Genomic DNA, 20136 nt, shown 5'->3' on the forward strand with positions numbered 1-20136 from the left:
TTTTTCCTTTTCTTTTCTTACTGGGTCCCAAATGTATGGCCTTATATATTTTCTTTGATGCTTTACTTTCTTTTGGATACAAGCTTATTGAATGTTAATGTGATAGTTGGGTTTGGTCACTTGATGCCTGTGATCTGCTGCATTCACATGATATATTATCTTTGGGTTCACTAGTTACTGATTTTGTTTAGATATGCAATTTGGTGTTTTTTTTTTTTTTTTTTTTTTTCAATTGGCTCTTCTTTTTTAGATTTGAATCCAAGATCTCATAGCAACTAAAATAAAAATTTAAGATTCTAGTCAGCGAAAAGACTTATCTACGCTCGATCCTGGAGTAACATTTTAAAAAAAAAAATGTTGGTTTGGTGTATTATTAAAATGTAGTATTCTCTTTAATTGCAGCTTGTACTTAACTAAAGCCATAATTTTGGTGTCCTTTTTTTTTTTTTTGGTCTAAATGAACCTAGTCAAGTTGAATTTCTTCTTTAACTTTTTGCTTGAAGAGAATCTGTAATTCTTTTTTGAAAAGAATGAATTAGGGTTTTGGTGAGTTGGAAAATGGCATTGGGCAACAATTCCTAGACATTGGAGGAAGTAGCCTTTGGCTTGGGCACTGAAGGATGAATTTGTTTCTATTGGTAAATATGAATTTAACCTTAACAGAATATTGAGGCATCCCATCACATGATTCAGATTGCTTGGAATTATTATGCCCTCAAAGTTAATGCATTATTGTCCTGTCCGATCCTATGTTTTTACACCTAAGCAAACATTAGTCCTTGAAGCCTCGTGAATGCCATTCGTTGTTTTCTCCGGTTTACATGGGCCGAAAGCCTGAGCCTGTATAAAATGAAACAGAGTAGCCCAATTTCGGCCCAATGAAAGCCCAAGTGCCTACCAAATCTCTAAGTAGTAAATTCTTTATCAATTCAATACTATAAATGCACGTGCAAACTATATCAATATTTTATACTCCGATACAAACCAAATCAACCACCGTCTGACTAATGTGTTCGAGTACTCAAACCCAAACCCGAGACTTTTCACTCTTCACAATATCACAATATCGAAGAGACCAATGCCACCGCATAATTGACAATCATTGTATTCTTCAAACCCATACAATAAAATTTACAAAAATATATTTTTTTTCTTTTTCATTTTCTTGGGTGGAGACATATAGATGTATAAAATATGATCTGAACCAAACTGATAATAAGTTGGCCAGTTGCAGACCAAGTTGGTGTTCTGAGCATATGGCATTAGCTGTTTGAATATGTGGCCATGTTTTTAGTGCATGTACCACTTTCTCCTCTCATTGGTCCCCTTGTCTGATCCCCCTGGACTACTCACTCTTTCACTCTTTCTTTCTTTCTCTTCTAATAATTATGATAAGAGAGGAAATTAGAAGACCCATATTTGCTCCATGCAACACCAACAAAAATGTGGGACAACACATGAACTAGGCTAATTGATTTTGTTTTCTTACAATTGAAATGCAAATTCGCTTAACCTTCAGCCCTTTTTTTGGACTGTTTTTAGAACAATAATACTGAGATTTGATAATGGCAATACTATAATAGCTCACGTGTGTTTGATCCAAGCTCATCTATTTTTTGACCACATGCAGAAGGCACCTAAATGAGTTCTTCGTCTAAATTCATATACATATAATGTGTTTTTGGGTTACAGAAGTTACTATTTGCTTCAATCGTAGGTGTAGTTGAGATTACTTACTACTCCCGTCAATAAAATGAACTAGTTTCGTCTCCACTCACTCCATTAATGAAGACAAAAAGGACCGTGCAAAATGCAAAAAAATTGCCAGAGATAGAGGGTTATTGCTCATACACGTCAACGAAACCCACAAAAACCAGTCATGGAATGGGAAAGCTTAGTTAAAACTTAGAAACCCCACCAAGGCCACAGAAGCAGAAAAGACAAAACAACAAGAGAACAACAACGTCAGGGATTTGAACTTGTATCTTTTTATTTCCCATCCTTGGATCTCTATCTGACAACAAAAATGAAGATCTTCTGCCAAAAAACTCCAAACCCTTCTCTTATCCATTGCTGATTGCTCCCTTTGATCCCTCTCATCTCGGACCAGACTCTGTCAAATACAAACTCCATGTCCTCTTTTTACAGCTAAGCTTTGTTTCTTTGAATATGACATGCATGAAAGGACCAAACGTACTCTACCAGATTCAAGGTACATACCTCCAGCATACCTCCATGTTCCTTTCAACTCACTTGATAACTATTGCCTTCTTGTCTCAATATCTTACTTCTCAGTTACTTTAGCCCATACCCATTTGGTCTTTATTTCTCTGTTGTACTGTCTGTCTCGAACGGCTATATAATTTCAGCAATTCTCGTTCTGAGATTGGACCATAAGCAGAAACTGGATTTGTGATTTGGGTTTTCCTTCTTATGAACATATATACCTATCGTTAGGGATATTATAGAACTTGGATAAACATAAATATAAATTTAAGTGACATATATTTTGAAAATGGTTAAGCTTTGCTGGAGACCTCGCGTTGATGATGATGCCACTGGAAAGGTTGATGGATTATTGTGGTATAAGGATTTAGGTAACCATCTTTATGGAGAGTTTTCAATGGCTGTAATTCAGGCCAACAATTTGCTAGAGGATCAAAGCCAACTTGAATCTGGACCCTTGAGCTATGCAAATTCAGGTCCTCAGGGGACTTTTATTGGTGTATATGATGGTCATGCAGGAACTGAGGCTTCAAGATTTATCTGTCACAATCTTTTCTCCAACTTTAAAGGTACGTTGAAATTTTTATTTTTTCTTCTTAAAAATTTTACTGTTAATTGATACAAAAATCTGCTGAGATGGTGGTTATCAAGCATACCTGATGGAGTTTAATTTTTGTGATTCAGCAATTGTGTCTGAGCATCAAGAAATATCCGAAAATGTTATAAAGAAGGCATTTTCAGCAACAGAAGAGGATTTTCTTGCTCTAGTGAAAAAGCAGTGGCACAGTAAGCCGCAAATGGCATCAGTGGGATCTTGCTGTTTAACGGGGGTTATATGCAATGGATTATTGTACATAGCGAATGCTGGAGACTCTCGGGTAGTCTTAGGCAGAGTAGAAAGAGGAAACCGAGGAGTTACAGCCGTACAATTATCTGCTGAACACAATGCAAATATAGAACATGTAAGAAACGAACTTCAAACTTTACATCCTGATGATTCTCAGATTGTTGTCCTGAAGCACAGAGCATGGCGTGTCAAAGGCATTATCCAGGTAAATTTCATTTTCCTCTTGAAACTCTTGTATGTACGTAAGTGTTGTCTGTACTGGATGGACAAATAATTTTGGATTTACAGGTTTCAAGATCGATTGGTGATGCTTACCTTAAAAAGGCAGAGTTCAACAAAGAGCCTTTACAGTCCAAGTATAGATTGGCTGAACCATTCCATAAGCCAATCCTCAGTTCAGAGCCATCAACTATAGTGCGTAAACTGCAACCACAAGATAAGTTCCTCATATTTGCTTCCGATGGCCTATGGGAGCATCTTAGCAATCAGCAGGCTGTGGAAATTGTGCAAAATCTCCCTCGCAACGTGAGTTCCAACTCTTAGAACTGCCATGTCTTGAATAGTCGATTTAACTACCTAAGTGTATAATCTCTTTTTTCCCTTCTAATGCAGGGAATTGCCAAGAGACTTGTTAATGCTGCACTCAAGGAAGCAGCCAGAAAAAGAGAAATGAGGTATACTGATTTGAAAAAAATTGATAGAGGCGTGAGGAGACATTTTCATGATGAGATCACAGTTGTGGTTGTGTACATTGACTCTCACATGATTAATACAAACTCCTTCAATGCTTATCCATTTTCAATTCGAGGAGGAATTGCTCCTGCGTCAGCTACCTCATAGTTTGGAAGATTCAGCGCTAGTTTGTTGTTAGAACATAGTAATTACTTCTTAATTCAGTTAGAACATGTGTTAATTTTCCTGAGACCCCAAAAAGGGAGGAATCTTAACGAAGATTTTCATTTTAGCTTTACATTTGGAATGCCAAGAATGGCTCTGCAAAAACTGAATATGGAATCAGTCTCGAACCGTCCATGTATAGATGTGAATCTCTCTTTCTTCATGTTATGGATTTTATGTTAGGAACCATTAGCTAATTGCTCGCCGTCTTAATGAATAGCCACATTATACCATTTATGCCAATGCACTAGTGCAACTTTAGTTTTTGGAAGGATAAAAAAAAGCCTCAACTTCGACCATATCAGCTACAACCAAATGGCTGAGATTGTCCTTTTTTTAGTTTTTTTTTTTTTTTTTTTCTGATTCAATATGGTATCCTGCTTTTTAACAGGACAACGCAATTTGCAACAGTAACAAAAACTAAAAAAAAAAAAATCAATTTAAATATACAATCCCCTCTCCTTGCTAATAAGATTTTCCTTTGCATTTCGATATCAAAAAAGAGAAGGGTATCACGGATCAGAACACGGACATCAAACTGTAAGAGATGAAGCATATTTGCCATCAAAAAGCACACAACCTCGACTTGTCTTTCGTACTCTTTCACGTTCCTTACCCATGCTGTGCCAAAGTGATCAACCACCCCTACCCACACCCTCACCCCCCTCCCCCTTTGCGCCACCTCCAGACAGCTCTTTATTTCTATAGATTTGAACCAGTCATGGAGGACCACAAGCAAACATGGTCAAACATCAATTGAACATTCTCATTCGAGGATTACTTCAATGCAATGAAAACACATCATCAAGTACAATCCACTTTCTAACACCAGAAATCACAGAAATTTTAACTAGCTACAGTTACAGCAAAGATCATGAACATTTTAAGCTGTGATGCTCCAACCTAGATATTAACATTTCAGGCTCTGTTTGTTGAGCATCAGAAAACTCTCAATTCAATTTCGTACAAAATGTTCTTCCAATTCATAATTGCTCCAATTCCAATTCAATGTTGAGGGTTGAATAAATCTACTAGTATCAACTTAAACTAAATGCTACATCCTTTCGCTGTGTGCAAATTACAAACAGCCTTTCAGAACCAAACCTATCAAAAAGATGATACTTATAAATTCCGGCTCACTTGCATAAATTAGATGCTCATTTCATTTCAGATATTACCAGGGTAGGGTAACACACCATATACACCATTATAATTGAACTACAAAATCATATTTAAGTAAATTATACATCAGCATAAATTATGAGCAGTGTGAACAGGAAGACCAAAATAATTATGCAAACAATATATAATTAAAAAACATTTTACATGTTCTCCCAATCAAAGCATTCCATCCCAAAATATCTGACCATTAACAAGAATCCAGATGCCAAGTGCAAAAGGAAAAACACAAAAACAAAAAAAAAAAAAAAAAAAAAAAAAAGATTACATATATAAATAACAATCCCATGAATCAAAAATATCCTTCATTCCCAAAACCCTATCTTGCAGCTCGAACGATCTACTGTGAGGCCAGAAAGTAATCAACAACACCTTTGCAGTGTTTACTATTCTTAAAATAGCACAGCTAGGAATATCAGATATTCTGAAGCAATAAATCACACATCTTCTAATTTGAACCCCACTTATCAATCTGATAATAAGTACATACCGCTGAAGTTCACTGATGGCTTTACCTTTCAATTACATTCAAACCATGTTGAGCATTCCATTTCCAAACACACATATCATGATCAAACTTCAAACAGCAGCATTAGGTAACACATGCACTTATTTCTATCCCACCATAATGTTTCTATTCCATTCTAATATAATCCTTCTAAGTTCCTATGAATATGGACCACCTAGTAGAGTTAATGTCATCCAATTAAATATTAGTTGTAAAATATTTTCTCATGCAGTGAAATGGTATGACATGATAGGGAAAACTTTAAAAAAAGAAAAGAAAAGAAAAGAAAAGAAAAGGCTTAAATTAATTATAAAAAGCTTAAGTAAAGAATTGACTTAAGAGTAAAAACAAACTAAAAAGACATGCAAGCTTTATACATATAATGACTGCGTTCCTCATAAAATATTCATTAGCTGCAAGTCTAGGCTTCTAAGATGGCAGTTAACTTTATAACTTCTACAGCTACAACCACAAAAGCAAAAATGACCATGGACATATGCTTACATCAACTAGAATAAGATCCATTCCCTAGTAAATTACATTCTTAATTAGCCATTCTGCAATTCAATTTGAAAGTTATACGAATCATCCCCAACTTCCTAATGAAGCAAAATAACATATTTTGAAATCTCAAGTTCTTAAAACATATATCGCCATAACTACTTAAACACTGCTGTTTTCTGATGGATCATGAGCGTGCTGTTAAATGAGAATCAGCAAACATTAGGAACTTTCTGCAAATCACAGGGCTAAATATATAAATCAAATAATTATCAGCACCCTAGTTTCTACACCCAGAATTCAAGCATACCTAGTAGATTTTAAGATAAGTAAACAAAAAAAGGTAGTTGTTGATTACTTCAGCCCTCAGAAGATAAACTGATACAAGAAGGTATATCTAGAAAAAACTGAAGAAGTGCTCTTCATACCAAGAAAACATTGTCTATGCCCTGTAGAGACTGAGAATGAAGAATGCCACATCTGGAAATTCATGTTCGAAAATAAAAATGGGAATGGAAGCCACTGAGGGAATTACAAGTTAGAAGACTACACCTGCCAAATAAAACCAAATAAACAAATGAAAAATTGCAGCCCAACCAATTTTCCATTCTCTATTTTTCAAATAAGCCTGTTCAATCTTTAAATTTTGCCAAGTCAATGAAATACAATTGTTGAAGTAACTGCTAATGGACAGCAATTATTAGACATTACCTAACACTTAAGGAGACTATTTCTCTTCAGGAATCTCCACCAGCCTTGCCTGCAATAACTGCCTTCTGATTTAGAAACAAGAGAAAAGTTTAGTAACAAAATAATACAGGGAAACAATCATAAATAGCTATTCTTCTATCCACAGCATATGTACTAGGATCTCTTAAAGAGGGGCCTTACTGGTTCAACATTTCCTTTGCCATTAATTGACAGAGAATTTGATGAAGACTGTGAAAACCTAGGAAACAAACAGTAATACATCACTCCTCTAGCTCTCAACCATTTCAAATACTAAACTATGCAAAACATGTAACATATGATTTATGTTGAAAATGGAGTAAAATTTTGATAAAAACCTGATATCCCTTGCTTTTCTTTTCTCTTCTTCCACCACATCTGTTTTTGAAGTTGATGAGAATCTGTCAAGTCGAGCTTTTTTCTTTGCATCTTCATCCGCAGTCACAGGAAGTCCAAACCTATAAAACAACATAAAAAATATTAGTAACAAACAGCCTGAACAGTAATTAGCAAAACTAACTTGTACTATTGATTGAAACCCATAGAAGTAAAAACAAATACCTCTCTGCTCTGGCTTTCCTCTTCAGTTCCTCTGAGCTATTTGATGAGTTATTTGATGCAGACACAGTACCAAACCTGCACAGATTAGGTATATAGGAAAGGAATTCAAGGCTAGGCATGAAAGTTTCAAGAGGGAGGAGGGTTCATACGACAAAGCCCTACGCTCAAACATGCATTCCCCCAGATGCATACTAGGACAAAAAAAAGATTCATATCAAGGCTCTGTTATTTCTTTGCACTCAACAAATGGAATAATGAGTACAAACATCCCAAACAGACTCAGAACAACGCCAAAACAACTTTAGAAGCAAAATTACACCTTAAAAGTATTTTATAAAATGTTGTCATCAAAATCTAAAATGAACAGAGCAGTGAATTTTAACAAGGCTTATTTTATACTGTTTAAGCTTCAAAACATAAGAGAACCTAAAAACAAAAGTATGTCTTCAAGCGGCTTTTAGAGGTCGAAGATAAGTTTTACAGGAAAAATACATACTCTAAAATCATTTTGTATATACATATATATATATATATATATATATATATATATATATAGCCAAATTGCTTGCATTGGATAATTCTGAAACCCAACTACAACTCAAAAATCGACATCCCCAGGTTCGCATGAACAGGAAAAAAAATATATTAAAAGGCGAAAGAGATCTATAGATTACCTTTCGGCTCGAGAATTACGTTTCTCTTCCTCAGACAACTGAACAGTAATTCCAAACCGCTCAGCGCGGCGGATCTTTTTCTCGGTGTCAGAAACTGAAGCATTATTCCCTGAAAGCGGGCCGACTGCGGTGCCCTTGCTGCTCTTCGAATCATCGCCGTCCTTATGGTCTTCGGTACCTGAATCAACATCAGATGACTTGTTGACGGTAGAATCGTCGACCCGATCTGGATTGGCGGGGGCAGGAACTGTCGCGTCTAGGGGTTTGCTAGGGTTATTCTCCAAAGTAGCATTAACGGTGGTGAGATTCTTCGTGTCGGTTGCCATTGATGAGCAAAGAGAGGAAGCCTAAAAGACAACAAACACCGCTAGAGGTCGAACAAGGAGAGCGCGTGGTTTTGAATGGTTGTGTGAAATTGTTGTTGTTGTACTGTTGATTTGGGGAAGAAAATAATAATATATTATCGCTAGGGAAGGCCAAGGGTCGAAGGGATTAGATTGGCGGTCAAAGAACTGATTGGGCGGGCCCCTGTTGCTGGGCTGCTTTACCCCTCGTATTTTTTATTTATTTAATTATGTATTTATATTCAGCTTTTTTGTTTTTTAAGAAATTTATTTAGCTTTTATTAATTAAATCATACCAGTTTTATTTGATTTTTATATTATTTGATTTCAGATCGAAATTATTCAGTTTAGTTCAATTTAATTAATTGAGTGTCCAACTATTGGGAGCATTATTATAAAGGAAATCACTTAAAAAATTAAAATTTAAGTCGTAAAATTTGCAAAGTTTAAAAATCTCTTATTTGATTTAATATTTCGTATCACTTATGGTTTGTGATAGCTAACAACTGATGCCTAACAGCTTAGTAGATGAATGCTGGTATTAGTTTAATTTTAACCAGTTAATTAAACTTTATAAAAATTAAGAAATAAGAGCAGAAAGAGTGGATATTGGATACTTGTTGAGGAAAATTAGGAGACATGGGTGGAGTGTCAAAGAAGCAGGTACTCTGAAGCATTTCTTGGCCACGTACCACACGATCATGAGAATGAATCATCGTGGAGCCAAGTGACCTCTCCACCGTCTGCAAAACTCAAAATCCAAAATTTCAATTACAATCTAAGACTGCACAAGCATGGTTTTGATCAGAATTATACTTTACATTCTTGATTCTCTGTTTAACTAGCCGAGTTTGAGCTCGGTCTGGCTTGACTCTAGTTGTTTACAGACCCGGCTAAAGGGAATTGGACGATTCATACGAAGGACATGACGACAGCTGAAGGAAACGGCCAGTCGTTCCTTAAATTTGAGTAAAGACATGAACGTTAGTACGACCTGAACATGTTATGGATAGCAATTTACCGGAGGTCTAACAGAGAAGACAGGATTTGGCGGAATTTTTTTTTTATCAAATGCATATTTGACACAACGCGACAGAGAGGGAAGAAAAACTGTACCAAGTTACCAACTTTGAACCAAAACCTCCAGCTTCAAAGATAAGATATAACTCGCTCGCTTTCATTTCCAATACCAAATCCAATTTTCCATCTTTAATTTGACAAACCTCAAATCTATGGGACTAGCTTCGGTGATCCACTGTAGGTTCCAAGCTCCTCTAAAATTCGATACAGTATCGCTTAGGGTTTCACCACTCTCAGCTCCAGCTCAGGCTCCCAAATGGACCAGAGTTCAGTTCGCTCCCTCCTATTTAGGTCTCTCCCTCTTTCCCTTCTGTTTTTGTTCGTAATTAGAGTACACGATCATCTGTCGAAAAGATTTTGAATGTTGAATTGCAGTTACTCACAGATTACATGAGCTATATAATCCAATTTCGTGCTCTAGAGGCGCTGAACAGGACACCGATTTATCTACCTCAGGTTAAGATCACGATTTAAGTTGTATTTGTCCACACTCCACACTAAACTCAATTGCAAGCATTTTTATTTTGAACCACTGAATTTATCTGCAGAATCCGAGAGCAGAACTTCTCATACATATGATGAAGCTCCCCATTCTATGGATAAATCTGGGGAGAAAACTGAGGGACATGGAAATTATACAACTTCCGTTAAAACTGTTGCTTTATGCGTGAGTGCCTCTTAGCTCTTGATGATTTGGGCATTTGAAGATATTAGCTTCTTTTCTTATTGTTTAACTAATAGCATTGTAGTCATTGATTCTTATAGGTCTGCACTGCTGTAGCATTTGGCATTGGTATTGGCTTGAAAGATGGAGTGGGCAAAGCATCCGAGTTTTTTGCTGGGTATGCTTTTGTTGGATAAAATCACTTGAAATATTACGAGGCTGATCCTAAATCTATTGTTTTAAGTGTTATGGTCATGACCGAAAAAGAATAGGTGTTTTGGCTGTCTGACGGTGCATTTTCGGGTTCCTGCACTTGTATTCCATGGATAGCTTCTAATATCCATATTGTTTCTATCTTTGACTTGTCTGTCCGAAATCCAGCATTGCGTTATGGTAGTTTTTCCTTAATTTACTTTCCAGCCACACTTTTTCTATTAGCCTGACCATTCTCGAATTATTCCAGGTATATATTGGAGCAAAGTTTATCAGTGGACAATCTATTCGTCTTTGTACTGATTTTCAAATATTTTAAAGTTCCACTCATGTATCAGGTGCCTTGCCAACCTACTATTTGCTAAATGAATGTCATGAATATGTAATGTAACAGTTCTTAGTTTCTGAAAATTTTATATCCAATATTTATCAATATTACTTTTATCCTAACCAATACGTTGCATGTAAAAATGTGGTAATGGAAATTTTCATCTCTTTGGAAATATAGAACCGGGTACTTTCATACGGTATTGCTGGTGCAATCATCTTTCGTTTGTCATTGATACTGCTTGGAACAGCTACTCTCCAGGTAGGTTAAGTCCTAATTCTTTTGGTGTATCATTTAATTTTTGTTTGGGCAGTTTCTGAATTTTTTTTTCCTGCCTTGTTGTTTTAGAGGTTTGAGGCTGTCAACTTATTCCTGGCTGCAATACTTCTGTATTCATCTTTCAAGGTGCCCTTTTCTGGCATGAATGGGAACTATCAGAATTACATCTGCTTTTTATCACTTTTTCAATAGGCTATTATATTTTATCAGTTTTATATGCCACATGTAACTATTAAGAAGTGTAACCCAGTTAATCTGGTTTTGTTGGCTGCACTGCAAGAAAGGGTATCAAGTCTCCGTTTGAACCTGAGAACCACAACCCAAAACAAATGGGATAAGAGGGAGAATGATTCAGCTATTAAAATGTTGTTAGTTCTTAGATTTATCATTATGCAGCAGTTCATATCACTAACAAATTTAGCACTATTACCACTAGTATTATGGCTGCAGCTGCAGCTGCTATCATTTTTGTTTTGTTTATTATTATCAGTAGCAGTACACTTTGATGTGCTCATTTCTGATGATTATGATTACCTAAATGGAGAATTATGACCTTGTTTACATTGTTCTAGCTATTTGCAAGTGAAGATGATGACACTGATCTGTCTGACAACTTTATAGTGAAGACATGCCAGAGATATATCCCTATTACATGTAATCTCCGGCTGGCCTAAAGTTTTCATTTTTTTTTTTTCTCTCTTTGTTGGGGTTCTGATGTGTTTCTCTGGATGCATTCCGTGTTTATCACTTGATAGAAATCCTTTAGTATTTTTGGGGTTATAAAAATAGGTTATGATTTTCAGGAGAAGGGTGAGGAAGCCTAGATCCAAGATCCAGGGTCAAACCTATTAACATAATGGCAGCCTAATGCAATTACATATAGCTCATTCAATTGAATTCTTCTGAAATTAAATATGGTTTTTCTGGATGAAAAGAAAAGTGTAGTGCTGAAAGCAAAAGTCTTTATCATGGCAGATATAAAGCCAACATTGTCACTTGTAGAATCTTTGAATGAATGGAGTTTGTGATTTCCAAATTAGAGGTCCTGGCTTATTATTATTATTTCTGAGGGGGATTGAGAGGGGAGCGGGTTTCATGGGATGACAGAGGCAACTGCCCATCACGTGGCCTTGATATCCATTAAGTTCCCATGATGAACTAAAAGAGGGGGAATAAAAGAAATCTTTGAAAAGAACAAAGCTTTTCATTCAGTTGTGCATTACAATCTAATTTACTTTGCACAACCAGACATTTTTGGGTATTACATTTTGAGTTATTATTTATTTTTCTCCTAATGTTGCAGCTAGTTATGATGGGAATCGTTTCCTAACAAATCAGGATGGGGTGTGGAGGGTAAGCAATTCAGGAGACCTTGTTTAACTATTTAATATTTTTCTCTTCTATTACTAATTATTATTATTTCATTGTAATCTAGTACACCAATACTACTCTCCTAAGGTTCATATTTAATTTCTAACAGGCATCAATCATTTTGGGCAGGCCACACCTTTGCTTCTCACAGTAGCAGTTATTGAGCTCAGTGATATAGCATTTGCTGTAGGTTCTCTTTTCTTCCTTCATGTGATATAGATAAAAGTGCATTATTTATGTTTGTGATATTGCTAATAGAAGATTCATTTTTCGTTTTTTTTAGGTTGACTCAATACCAGCTGTCTTTGGTGTTACACGGGATCCTTTCATTGTTTTTACTTCTAATCTCTTTGCCATCTTAGGTGAATGCTTTTTTATTTGTGCCATAGGCTTAGAGTTGTTAATTGAATATCTTTAATTGGTTATAGCCTGCCAAGTTGTGAACTATAAATTTTGGTCTAAAGTTGGGTTTCACATCATTAAATATACAACTATTGTTTTACAACTTTGTGCTTCTACATTTGATTTGCTTTCTAATTGAATCACTAATGTATTTCAATTGTATCATGGAGATTGTTGTTGTATGTAATTTTATTAGAGGCTAATTGGCTGCATCTCTGCCTAATATAGGTCTAAGGTCACTTTACACACTTATTTCCGAGGGTATGGCAGATTTGGAGTATTTACAGGTAAAAGATATGCTTTACCTTAATTTCCATTTTTATATCGATTCCAGATTAGTGATGCACTTCTTGTTATTGCACCTTCATGAAATGAATCAAGATAATGTAGGCGTTGTTTGATCCATGAAATGGATAGAATTTGTGCACTTATTTCCAAATTAATTTAAGTTAATTAGTGCCATTTTTGTTGTTCACTTCCATAGAGTTATAGCTTTTGCTGCTTTTTTCACCGTAAATGCAAGGTGCAGATTGTTACAGTTACCTACCTCCTCCTTAATTATATTTCCTGTTAGGAATGCCCATATTGATTTATAAGATTTTTAAATTATAAGCTGTTATTGGGATCTGGCTGTAATATGTATTATACAAGTTAGACGTCAGAAGAATACAAGAAGCACTTGAGCCCATTTTCTGTCTTTAAACACCATGAACAATGAACATAAAAAAGATATTGTCTTGAGAAATTGGACCCAAGGTTGAGTAACAAATGATCTTACTACTATGGGTCTGATAATAATGTCTATGTAGTTATTGTAAAAAACAAAATGTAAAATATCAATTCTGTCCTTATAATTGGTGTATGTTGAGAAGTGTAATCTACACCTTGATTTTTCCTTTCTCAGCCTTCCATTGCAGTTGTTCTAGGCTTCATTGGGTCTAAGATGATCCTTGATTTCTTCGGTGGGTTTCTTCAAGTTCCTTGTACATTCTTTTCAATTCGCAGTTAAATGAACATAGACTTGAGAATTTTGAAATCTTAATGCAGGGATTCATGTATCAACTGAGGCCTCTCTTGGTTTTGTAGCAATGAGTCTTAGTACGGGTGTGGTATTGAGTTTATTGAAGAAGTCTGACTAGTTATAGAAGCAAATGTAGAGGCAGTTCTTTCCATATATTCTTTTACAGAATACAAGCAGCCAAATGCTGTGCCATCTTTTACCCTTTTTAATGTGCAATTATCATCAGATAAAAGACTAGCTGTTTGATTGTGATTGGATTTGTATGTATACAAATTGATTAAGTTCAAAAATCAGTAAATGTAGCTTTCAATCAGAACTTAAATCTACTCTCAGAAACTTCGGGTTCTAAGCATGTTACAGAACCGAGTTGCTTCAAGATCCCATAATTAAGAGTCGCATGAAAAAGTCATTCATAGTACACAAGTATTATAGCATAAACATAAACGTAAAATATTTTCTTTTGAAAAATATTCTCCAGAGATAAAATATTTTTTAGAAAGAAACCAAGTCTAAGATTAGGCTGTTTAAGGGGATGGAGAGTCATTAGGCCTCACAACCGAATGGGCTCAATCGAATCGACTTAGGTTGAAGTTGTCCATGTAATAGACCTATATCTTGAATTGATTTGGGCTAAATTGTATAATTTCGCGATCCATGGAAATAATCTTGAGATATTTTTCTAGTCAATGAGTAGACGGTAATTTGGAACCCAACCCCATTTAGGTATTTCCAAACGTTTAACGGGTATTATGCATGCATGCATATGTAGTGCTGTTGACAAAGCACATGCCGGGAATAGAACTTAAGAAGGCGACACCTTGCAAGAAAAGAGCCCCAATTTCCATTTTCCAGTATAATACTAATAAGAGCTTAACAGCCACCGCGCATCACTTTCATTTCGCTTCGAGACTGCTCTCGCTGGTGGTCAAGTTGAGCTATGGCAACCGAAACAGAGTAAGATTAAGTCTTCCACCATTACTAATTGTCTTAGGTTAATTTATTTTTTACTTGTAATTTTGTTTGTGAAGTTGCTTATACCGGAATGCGAAGAGATTCTTCCTCCATCTCTCAATTCTACTTCTCCCCGCCCTCCTCTCTTTGATGGAACTACCAGGTTAAACCATTCTCTTCCATTTATTTACCAATTACTTTTCCATTATAAAATCCATACTGATATCTCTTCCGTTTCTTTTTCTTTTTCTGCAAGATTATACCTGAGTTACAGAAGTCCCTGCGCCCAGCGTGCTTGGGTTACAAGGAACTACAAGGTCTTTTTTATTACTAAAGTTCATGTATTTTCTTGAGAAAGTTTGTCTTCATCTATATTAGCTATGCATGCATGCAGGGACTACAAGACAAGATAAATTGGTTGCTGTTGACCTTGAAAATAAGCGTGTTTGGTACAAAGAGGTTTACACAGAAGAGAAGGTGATTCACAAATCACACTTCCTTTTTCTTTACTTGGTAATTGATTGAATTTAAATGCAACTAAGTAAATTTTGCATTTACTGTGTGATATTTAGGTGCCAGCATTGGAACACAACGGCAAAGTTATAGCTGAGAGTCTCAATATAATCAAATACATCGGCACATCTTTGAAGGGCCTTCTCTTTCTCCTCATGTAAGGTTGCTGGTGTTTGTGTATTCTGATAATCAACAAGCAAGAGCAAGTTAAAACTGAAATTACATTTTATAAAAAATGTAGGATCCTTCAAGAAGAGAATTCGGAGAGGAATTGCTGTCGTACTCTGAAACATTCAATGAAATGGTTTATAACTCATTTAAAGGAGAAACAGTAAGAGAAGCTGGTGAGATTACTATATATAAACTTTGGCAGCATTCATATATGTGGACATGACTAGACTAGACTGATGTGGTTAAATTGTATATTAGATCCCGCTTTTGATGTATTAGAAGCTGCCTTTCACAAATTTAAAGACAGGCCATTTTTGCTTGGCCACTTTAGTTTGGTAGGCAGAAGTCATTGTCTTCCCTATTTTCATTTATACTTCACCTTTTTGAACTATTTTTAGACGATGGTTTCAGGTAGACATAGCTTATAGACCGTTTGTTGAAAGAGCCCACATATTCTTATCTCAAGTGTGGAAATATGAGACTACAAAGGGCAAGCCCAAGCTAGCAGGATGGATTGAGGTACACTAATCAACTTGTACAATTTGCATGGTTAATACAAATCAGTAACTAATCAACTTAAAGCTGGGAAAAGAAATATTAATGGTAGCTCCATTTATTGTATAGGAAATGAACAAGATTGATGCTTATAAGGAAACAAAGAGTGATCCCAAAGAGATTACTGAATATTACAAGAAGCGTTTCTTGGTACAACTTTCTGTTACGTTATATGTGATGTAGAATTGGGAAATGGAATATAATTTACTGATTTCAAAACATATATCCTTGTTTGCAGGTGCAACTCCAGCAATGAGCTTTTAACTCTCGTTGCCTCATCTATATATATCTATAAGCATGTTAATCATGTGTGTGTAGTTTATGCCATTATCCAAGAACCAAATTTGGCTTTTAAAAGTTGTGTTAGTGTGTGTTTAATTGTTTCATACCATCTAAACGCAGAAACGAGAATAGGCTGCTCCACATAAATCATGGAGAATCCATTCGTCTTGGCCAGGAGGAATATCGAAAACAGTGTGTTTCTAAGAAATGTTTTAGCTAGAGAAGTTAACCAACCGGCTCGAATATTGGCTGATGTAGATTAGAAATCCCATCTTGAAGAAGACGATGACGAACTGACTGAACGATTGAAATTTAAACATGGACAATCGTCGGTTGGGAATTGTATATCTTGTGATTAACTATGGTATAAGATTCTAATGATAAATTTCATGATTTTGTACACTATTAAATGTTTTAATTAACCAAGTCGTTGAAACGTGACAAAGCCAATTCCCTCTTTTAAATAAAATGAGAATGACTTCTTCAATTATTAGTGAACAAAACAGAGATTATCTTTAAAAAAGCAGAATTTTTTTAAATAATATTATTAATTACTAATAAAATAGAGATTGTAAAATTGCTTTATATTTACTGATATCCAGCGATGTCTAGAAAGTCCGTGGCGTTGACCGTCATATGTGCGCAAACCAATCGGAATCACGACTCCCAGTTTGGTTCACATTCGATACCAAGGGAATGCCCGCATCCAATAACTCCCATTTTAATTTCATCACTGCTGAGGTCATTCTGACTTTTGATCCGCCCTATATGAGGAAGCTCAGTCCTCTCTTCAACAAGACGCGATAAAGTCCCAGTTCATCGCTCATCACTGAACAAAATCTCCTACCAATGGCCGCTACTGCGTAAGAATCTCCGCATTTTCACTTTCATTGTTCTTCGTTAGCAGATTTCTCTGAAGTTTTTTCCTTTTTTTTGGTTGGAAATTTTAAGGTTGGATAAGAGCTTTCCCGAGAAATTGCCTCCAATATTAGACGCCACTGCAGAGCAACCTCCGCTCTTCGATGGAACCATCAGGTTTCTTCCTTGTCTTTGCTCTGTATTATGTATTTTCACTGCTAATCACAGTTTATTTTGTATTCATGTAGTTTTCTCAATTTTTGATTGTGTTTAATGTTTTTCGTTCCCTGCACTTGCAAGGCTTTACACTTCCTACGCATGTCCATTTGCTCAGCGAGTGTGGATCACCCGGAACTATAAGGTTACTTAATCTGTTCTTTCCATTGCATTGTTCTTTTTTTTTTTTTTTTTTTTTTTTTTTGGTTTTTCTTTTGAACTTTCTTCTTCAAGAATTAATTTATTCATGAGTTTTGAGGTGTAGGGATTACAAGATAAGATCAAGCTAGTTCCTTTGAATCTTCAAAATAGGCCTTCCTGGTACGGGGAGAAGGTCTACCCTGCCAATAAGGTCAGCATATAATTTAATACGTTTTCTTTTTTATGATTCCTCATGAATTCATCTAATTAAGTTTAGTTGTGTTAACCAACCGTTGCACTTGTTCTATGATTTATGTTTTTCTTTTTCCCCTTTGCTATACAAGGAACTGCCATTTTTGTAATCTTATTTTTGTATTTGAATTACTTGAATTTCTGTAAAAGTAACACCTAGTTCTAAGATATAATTATTTTTGAAAGATAGCATTTCTTATATTTGATTATCTAGAATTGAACTTGGGAATCAGAAACAGCTTGCGTTTTCCATTTCCAAAGCAAACCAAGCACCCGCTAGAAGAAGTTGTCCTGGAATTGAAAATTGTTTTTGAGCTAATAAGTATAAGCTGTCGCTTCAGTTCCAAATTTGTGATTTTTCTGTCACCTGAATTGTTCTTGAACTTGGGAATTGAAGAAAGTGTTCTAATTTCCTTTGTTGATATGAAATCTTCCTCTTTTAGGTGCCAGCCTTGGAACACAATGGAAAAATCATTGGGGAGAGTCTTGATTTGATCAAATACATTGATGCAAACTTCGAAGGGCCATCTCTTCTTCCTGATGTAAGATGTGCATAGTTCTGTTTTGCATCCATTATGGAGAGCTGCAATGTGTGTCTATTTGTCTAGGAAATTGGACTAAATTATGAATTTTCTAAATTACTGTAGGATCCTGCTAAGAAGGAGTTTGCTGAAGAGTTATTTTCCTACACTGATACATTCACCAAAACAGTGTTTACTTCATTCAAGGGAGATGCAGTGAAAGATGCTAGTATGTTCTCAAACTTGTGGTTATATTGGTAACTGCCTCTCTCTATATTGCAACTAAATTCACTGTCCGTTTTTAGGTCCTGCTTTTGATTACTTGGAAAATGCTCTTCATAAATTTGAGGATGGACCATTCTTGCTCGGTCAATTCAGTTTGGTGAGCTGTATTTTCATTTTTGATTTGATATTTCTTTTCACCTAATGTATTGAATATGGATTCCTTGTTTTGCAATTTGGAAATGCTTGTCATAGTTAAATCATTGTCATCACACACTATCAAGTGTTCTTCCCTTTAACTTCGAAAAATTTATGTCCTTCAGGTGGATATAGCCTATATACCATTTGTTGAAAGATTCCAAATTTTCTTTTCGGAGGTTTTCAAATATGATATCACTGCTGGCAGGCCTAAACTTGCAGCTTGGATTGAGGTATCTATGTTCTGTCTGTTCATAAATGACTCATTATTTTTGTTTGTACTTGAGCTTTGTCTTATGCAATTCAGTGAATGTTACAGTTTAGAGTAACAACAACTTGAATCTTCTTCTAGAGTTCCACTGCTGTTTTATTTTGCTCTGCTCCCCGTCTTTCCGGTTCCCTCTTCTCTCCTCACGCATATGCACACAACCACCTTTCTTCCTCTGATCCAGAAACATCCTTTATTTATAACTCAGTGTCCTGAACTTTTGTTGTGCTTGAGTTTGATCAAAGTCTAATTTCTTGCGTTGGCATTTTCTTGTCTCGAGCTTTTGAACAATCATTCTGCTGCACAAAACAAAATTAAAGCCAAAGTTTGAACTACTCTTTTGCTCTTATCTTTAATGAGGATTTTGGAGAGCAGTCTCTGGAAGTTGGTGGCTAGAATTGTTGGTTGTTAACTTTCCTTTTTACTAAATCCTTGTGCAGGAGATGAACAAGATTGAGGCATACAAGCAGACAAAAACAGATCCTAAAGAGCTAGTTGAATTTTACAAGAAGCGCCTTCTGGTAAGCTATCGAATATCATCTCCATATTTGCTTGTTATTGTAATAATCGCTTTAGAATCATCTTAGTTGCGACAAAAGAGTAGAAAACCTCAATTTGCTTTCCTTTTTTGCAGGCTCAGTAATGTTCTTACCAGTAACTGTTTTGCATATGTACTTAATAAGAGACTTCATTCTCCTGGGAATGTATCATTGTTGACTATATAATATTTTGTGTTAGTTTGGGATAGTTATCTGCAGTTGATGATTCTGAATCATCAAGGTTTGGTCTTTAGTTCTGGAAGGATCAAATCTATGTTAGTAATAGTTTTCTATTGACGAATGGGGTTTTTGTATCTGGAATACATAAATAAAGATCATATTTATGTGTTACTCCTTTTTCTTGTTTCAGTCACTTAAAATCAACTGGTATTTGTATTTAAAGCACTAGACAATGAGAGCCAACCATTTATCTTTGATTATGGTTAGATCTGACTTACAATCCATTGCCTTTCATAGTTTATTAATTTTTTCTTATATTTAACAATAAAATTTTTAAAATACAAAAGTTTCTATTATTATAATAAATATTTTTATTTTTTAATGAGTTAAAAGATTTTAATATTTTTAACTAATTTTTAATATTACGATCAAATATCGGATGATA

The 20136-nt window shown here is 35.4% G+C and overlaps 4 protein-coding genes and 1 pseudogene across 8 annotated transcripts; 4 read left to right on the forward strand and 1 right to left on the reverse strand.

Moving 5' to 3' along the window:
- The first annotated feature begins 1904 nt into the window (after positions 1 to 1904).
- LOC105642376 (Protein phosphatase 2C family protein) lies at positions 1905 to 4203 on the forward strand. The gene is made up of 4 exons (XM_020682589.3): positions 1905 to 2795; positions 2911 to 3278; positions 3362 to 3598; positions 3686 to 4203. Exons 1-4 carry the CDS (start codon positions 2516 to 2518, stop codon positions 3911 to 3913), a joined length of 1113 nt encoding a protein of 370 aa, XP_020538248.1. The 5' UTR covers positions 1905 to 2515; the 3' UTR covers positions 3914 to 4203.
- A 1058-nt stretch (positions 4204 to 5261) lies between these two features.
- MOS11 (Protein MODIFIER OF SNC1 11) lies at positions 5262 to 8570 on the reverse strand. 2 transcript variants are annotated; one of them, XM_089718423.1, is made up of 6 exons: positions 8123 to 8570; positions 7449 to 7523; positions 7226 to 7345; positions 7050 to 7107; positions 6870 to 6931; positions 5262 to 6710 (listed from the first exon to the last, which is right to left on the reverse strand). In XM_089718423.1, exons 1-5 carry the CDS (start codon positions 8446 to 8448, stop codon positions 6896 to 6898), a joined length of 615 nt encoding a protein of 204 aa, XP_089574549.1. In that variant the 5' UTR covers positions 8449 to 8570; the 3' UTR covers positions 5262 to 6710; positions 6870 to 6895. The 2 variants fall into 2 exon arrangements, with proteins under 2 accessions (XP_089574549.1, XP_089574548.1); XM_089718422.1 differs by having other exon boundaries at positions 6870 to 6934; positions 8123 to 8568.
- Positions 8571 to 9124: 554 nt separating this feature from the next.
- PDE149 (integral membrane TerC family protein) lies at positions 9125 to 14749 on the forward strand. 3 transcript variants are annotated; one of them, XM_089718420.1, is made up of 14 exons: positions 9128 to 9837; positions 9932 to 10002; positions 10095 to 10213; positions 10312 to 10388; positions 10674 to 10761; positions 10932 to 11012; positions 11100 to 11156; positions 11603 to 11684; positions 12334 to 12383; positions 12531 to 12587; positions 12685 to 12763; positions 13032 to 13090; positions 13708 to 13765; positions 13851 to 14146. In XM_089718420.1, exons 1-14 carry the CDS (start codon positions 9803 to 9805, stop codon positions 13940 to 13942), a joined length of 1005 nt encoding a protein of 334 aa, XP_089574546.1. In that variant the 5' UTR covers positions 9128 to 9802; the 3' UTR covers positions 13943 to 14146. The 3 variants fall into 3 exon arrangements, with proteins under 3 accessions (XP_089574547.1, XP_089574546.1, XP_089574545.1); XM_089718419.1 differs by having other exon boundaries at positions 9132 to 9837; positions 9922 to 10002; XM_089718421.1 differs by lacking the exons at positions 13708 to 13765; positions 13851 to 14146 and adding an exon at positions 14594 to 14749 and having other exon boundaries at positions 9125 to 9837; positions 9922 to 10002.
- On the forward strand, positions 14611 to 16696 carry LOC149497969 (glutathione S-transferase L3-like; annotated as a pseudogene). The gene is made up of 11 exons (XR_016319743.1): positions 14611 to 14778; positions 14853 to 14938; positions 15032 to 15092; positions 15170 to 15252; positions 15348 to 15445; positions 15530 to 15632; positions 15718 to 15794; positions 15871 to 15978; positions 16084 to 16164; positions 16253 to 16322; positions 16417 to 16696. The product of XR_016319743.1 is annotated as a glutathione S-transferase L3-like (transcript).
- Positions 16697 to 17145: 449 nt separating this feature from the next.
- LOC105642146 (glutathione S-transferase L3-like) lies at positions 17146 to 19615 on the forward strand. Its single transcript, NM_001308769.1, is given in 10 exon segments — positions 17146 to 17159; positions 17248 to 17331; positions 17455 to 17515; positions 17636 to 17722; positions 18207 to 18305; positions 18411 to 18513; positions 18590 to 18666; positions 18830 to 18937; positions 19413 to 19493; positions 19607 to 19615. Coding segments are annotated over 10 exon segments (723 nt in total).
- Positions 19616 to 20136: the final 521 nt, after the last annotated feature.

Source organism: Jatropha curcas, chromosome 2 (assembly GCF_041381405.1).
Source record: "Jatropha curcas cultivar XTBG-Jc1 chromosome 2, XTBG_Jcur_1.0, whole genome shotgun sequence".
Classification (NCBI taxonomy): Eukaryota; Viridiplantae; Streptophyta; class Magnoliopsida; order Malpighiales; family Euphorbiaceae; genus Jatropha; species Jatropha curcas.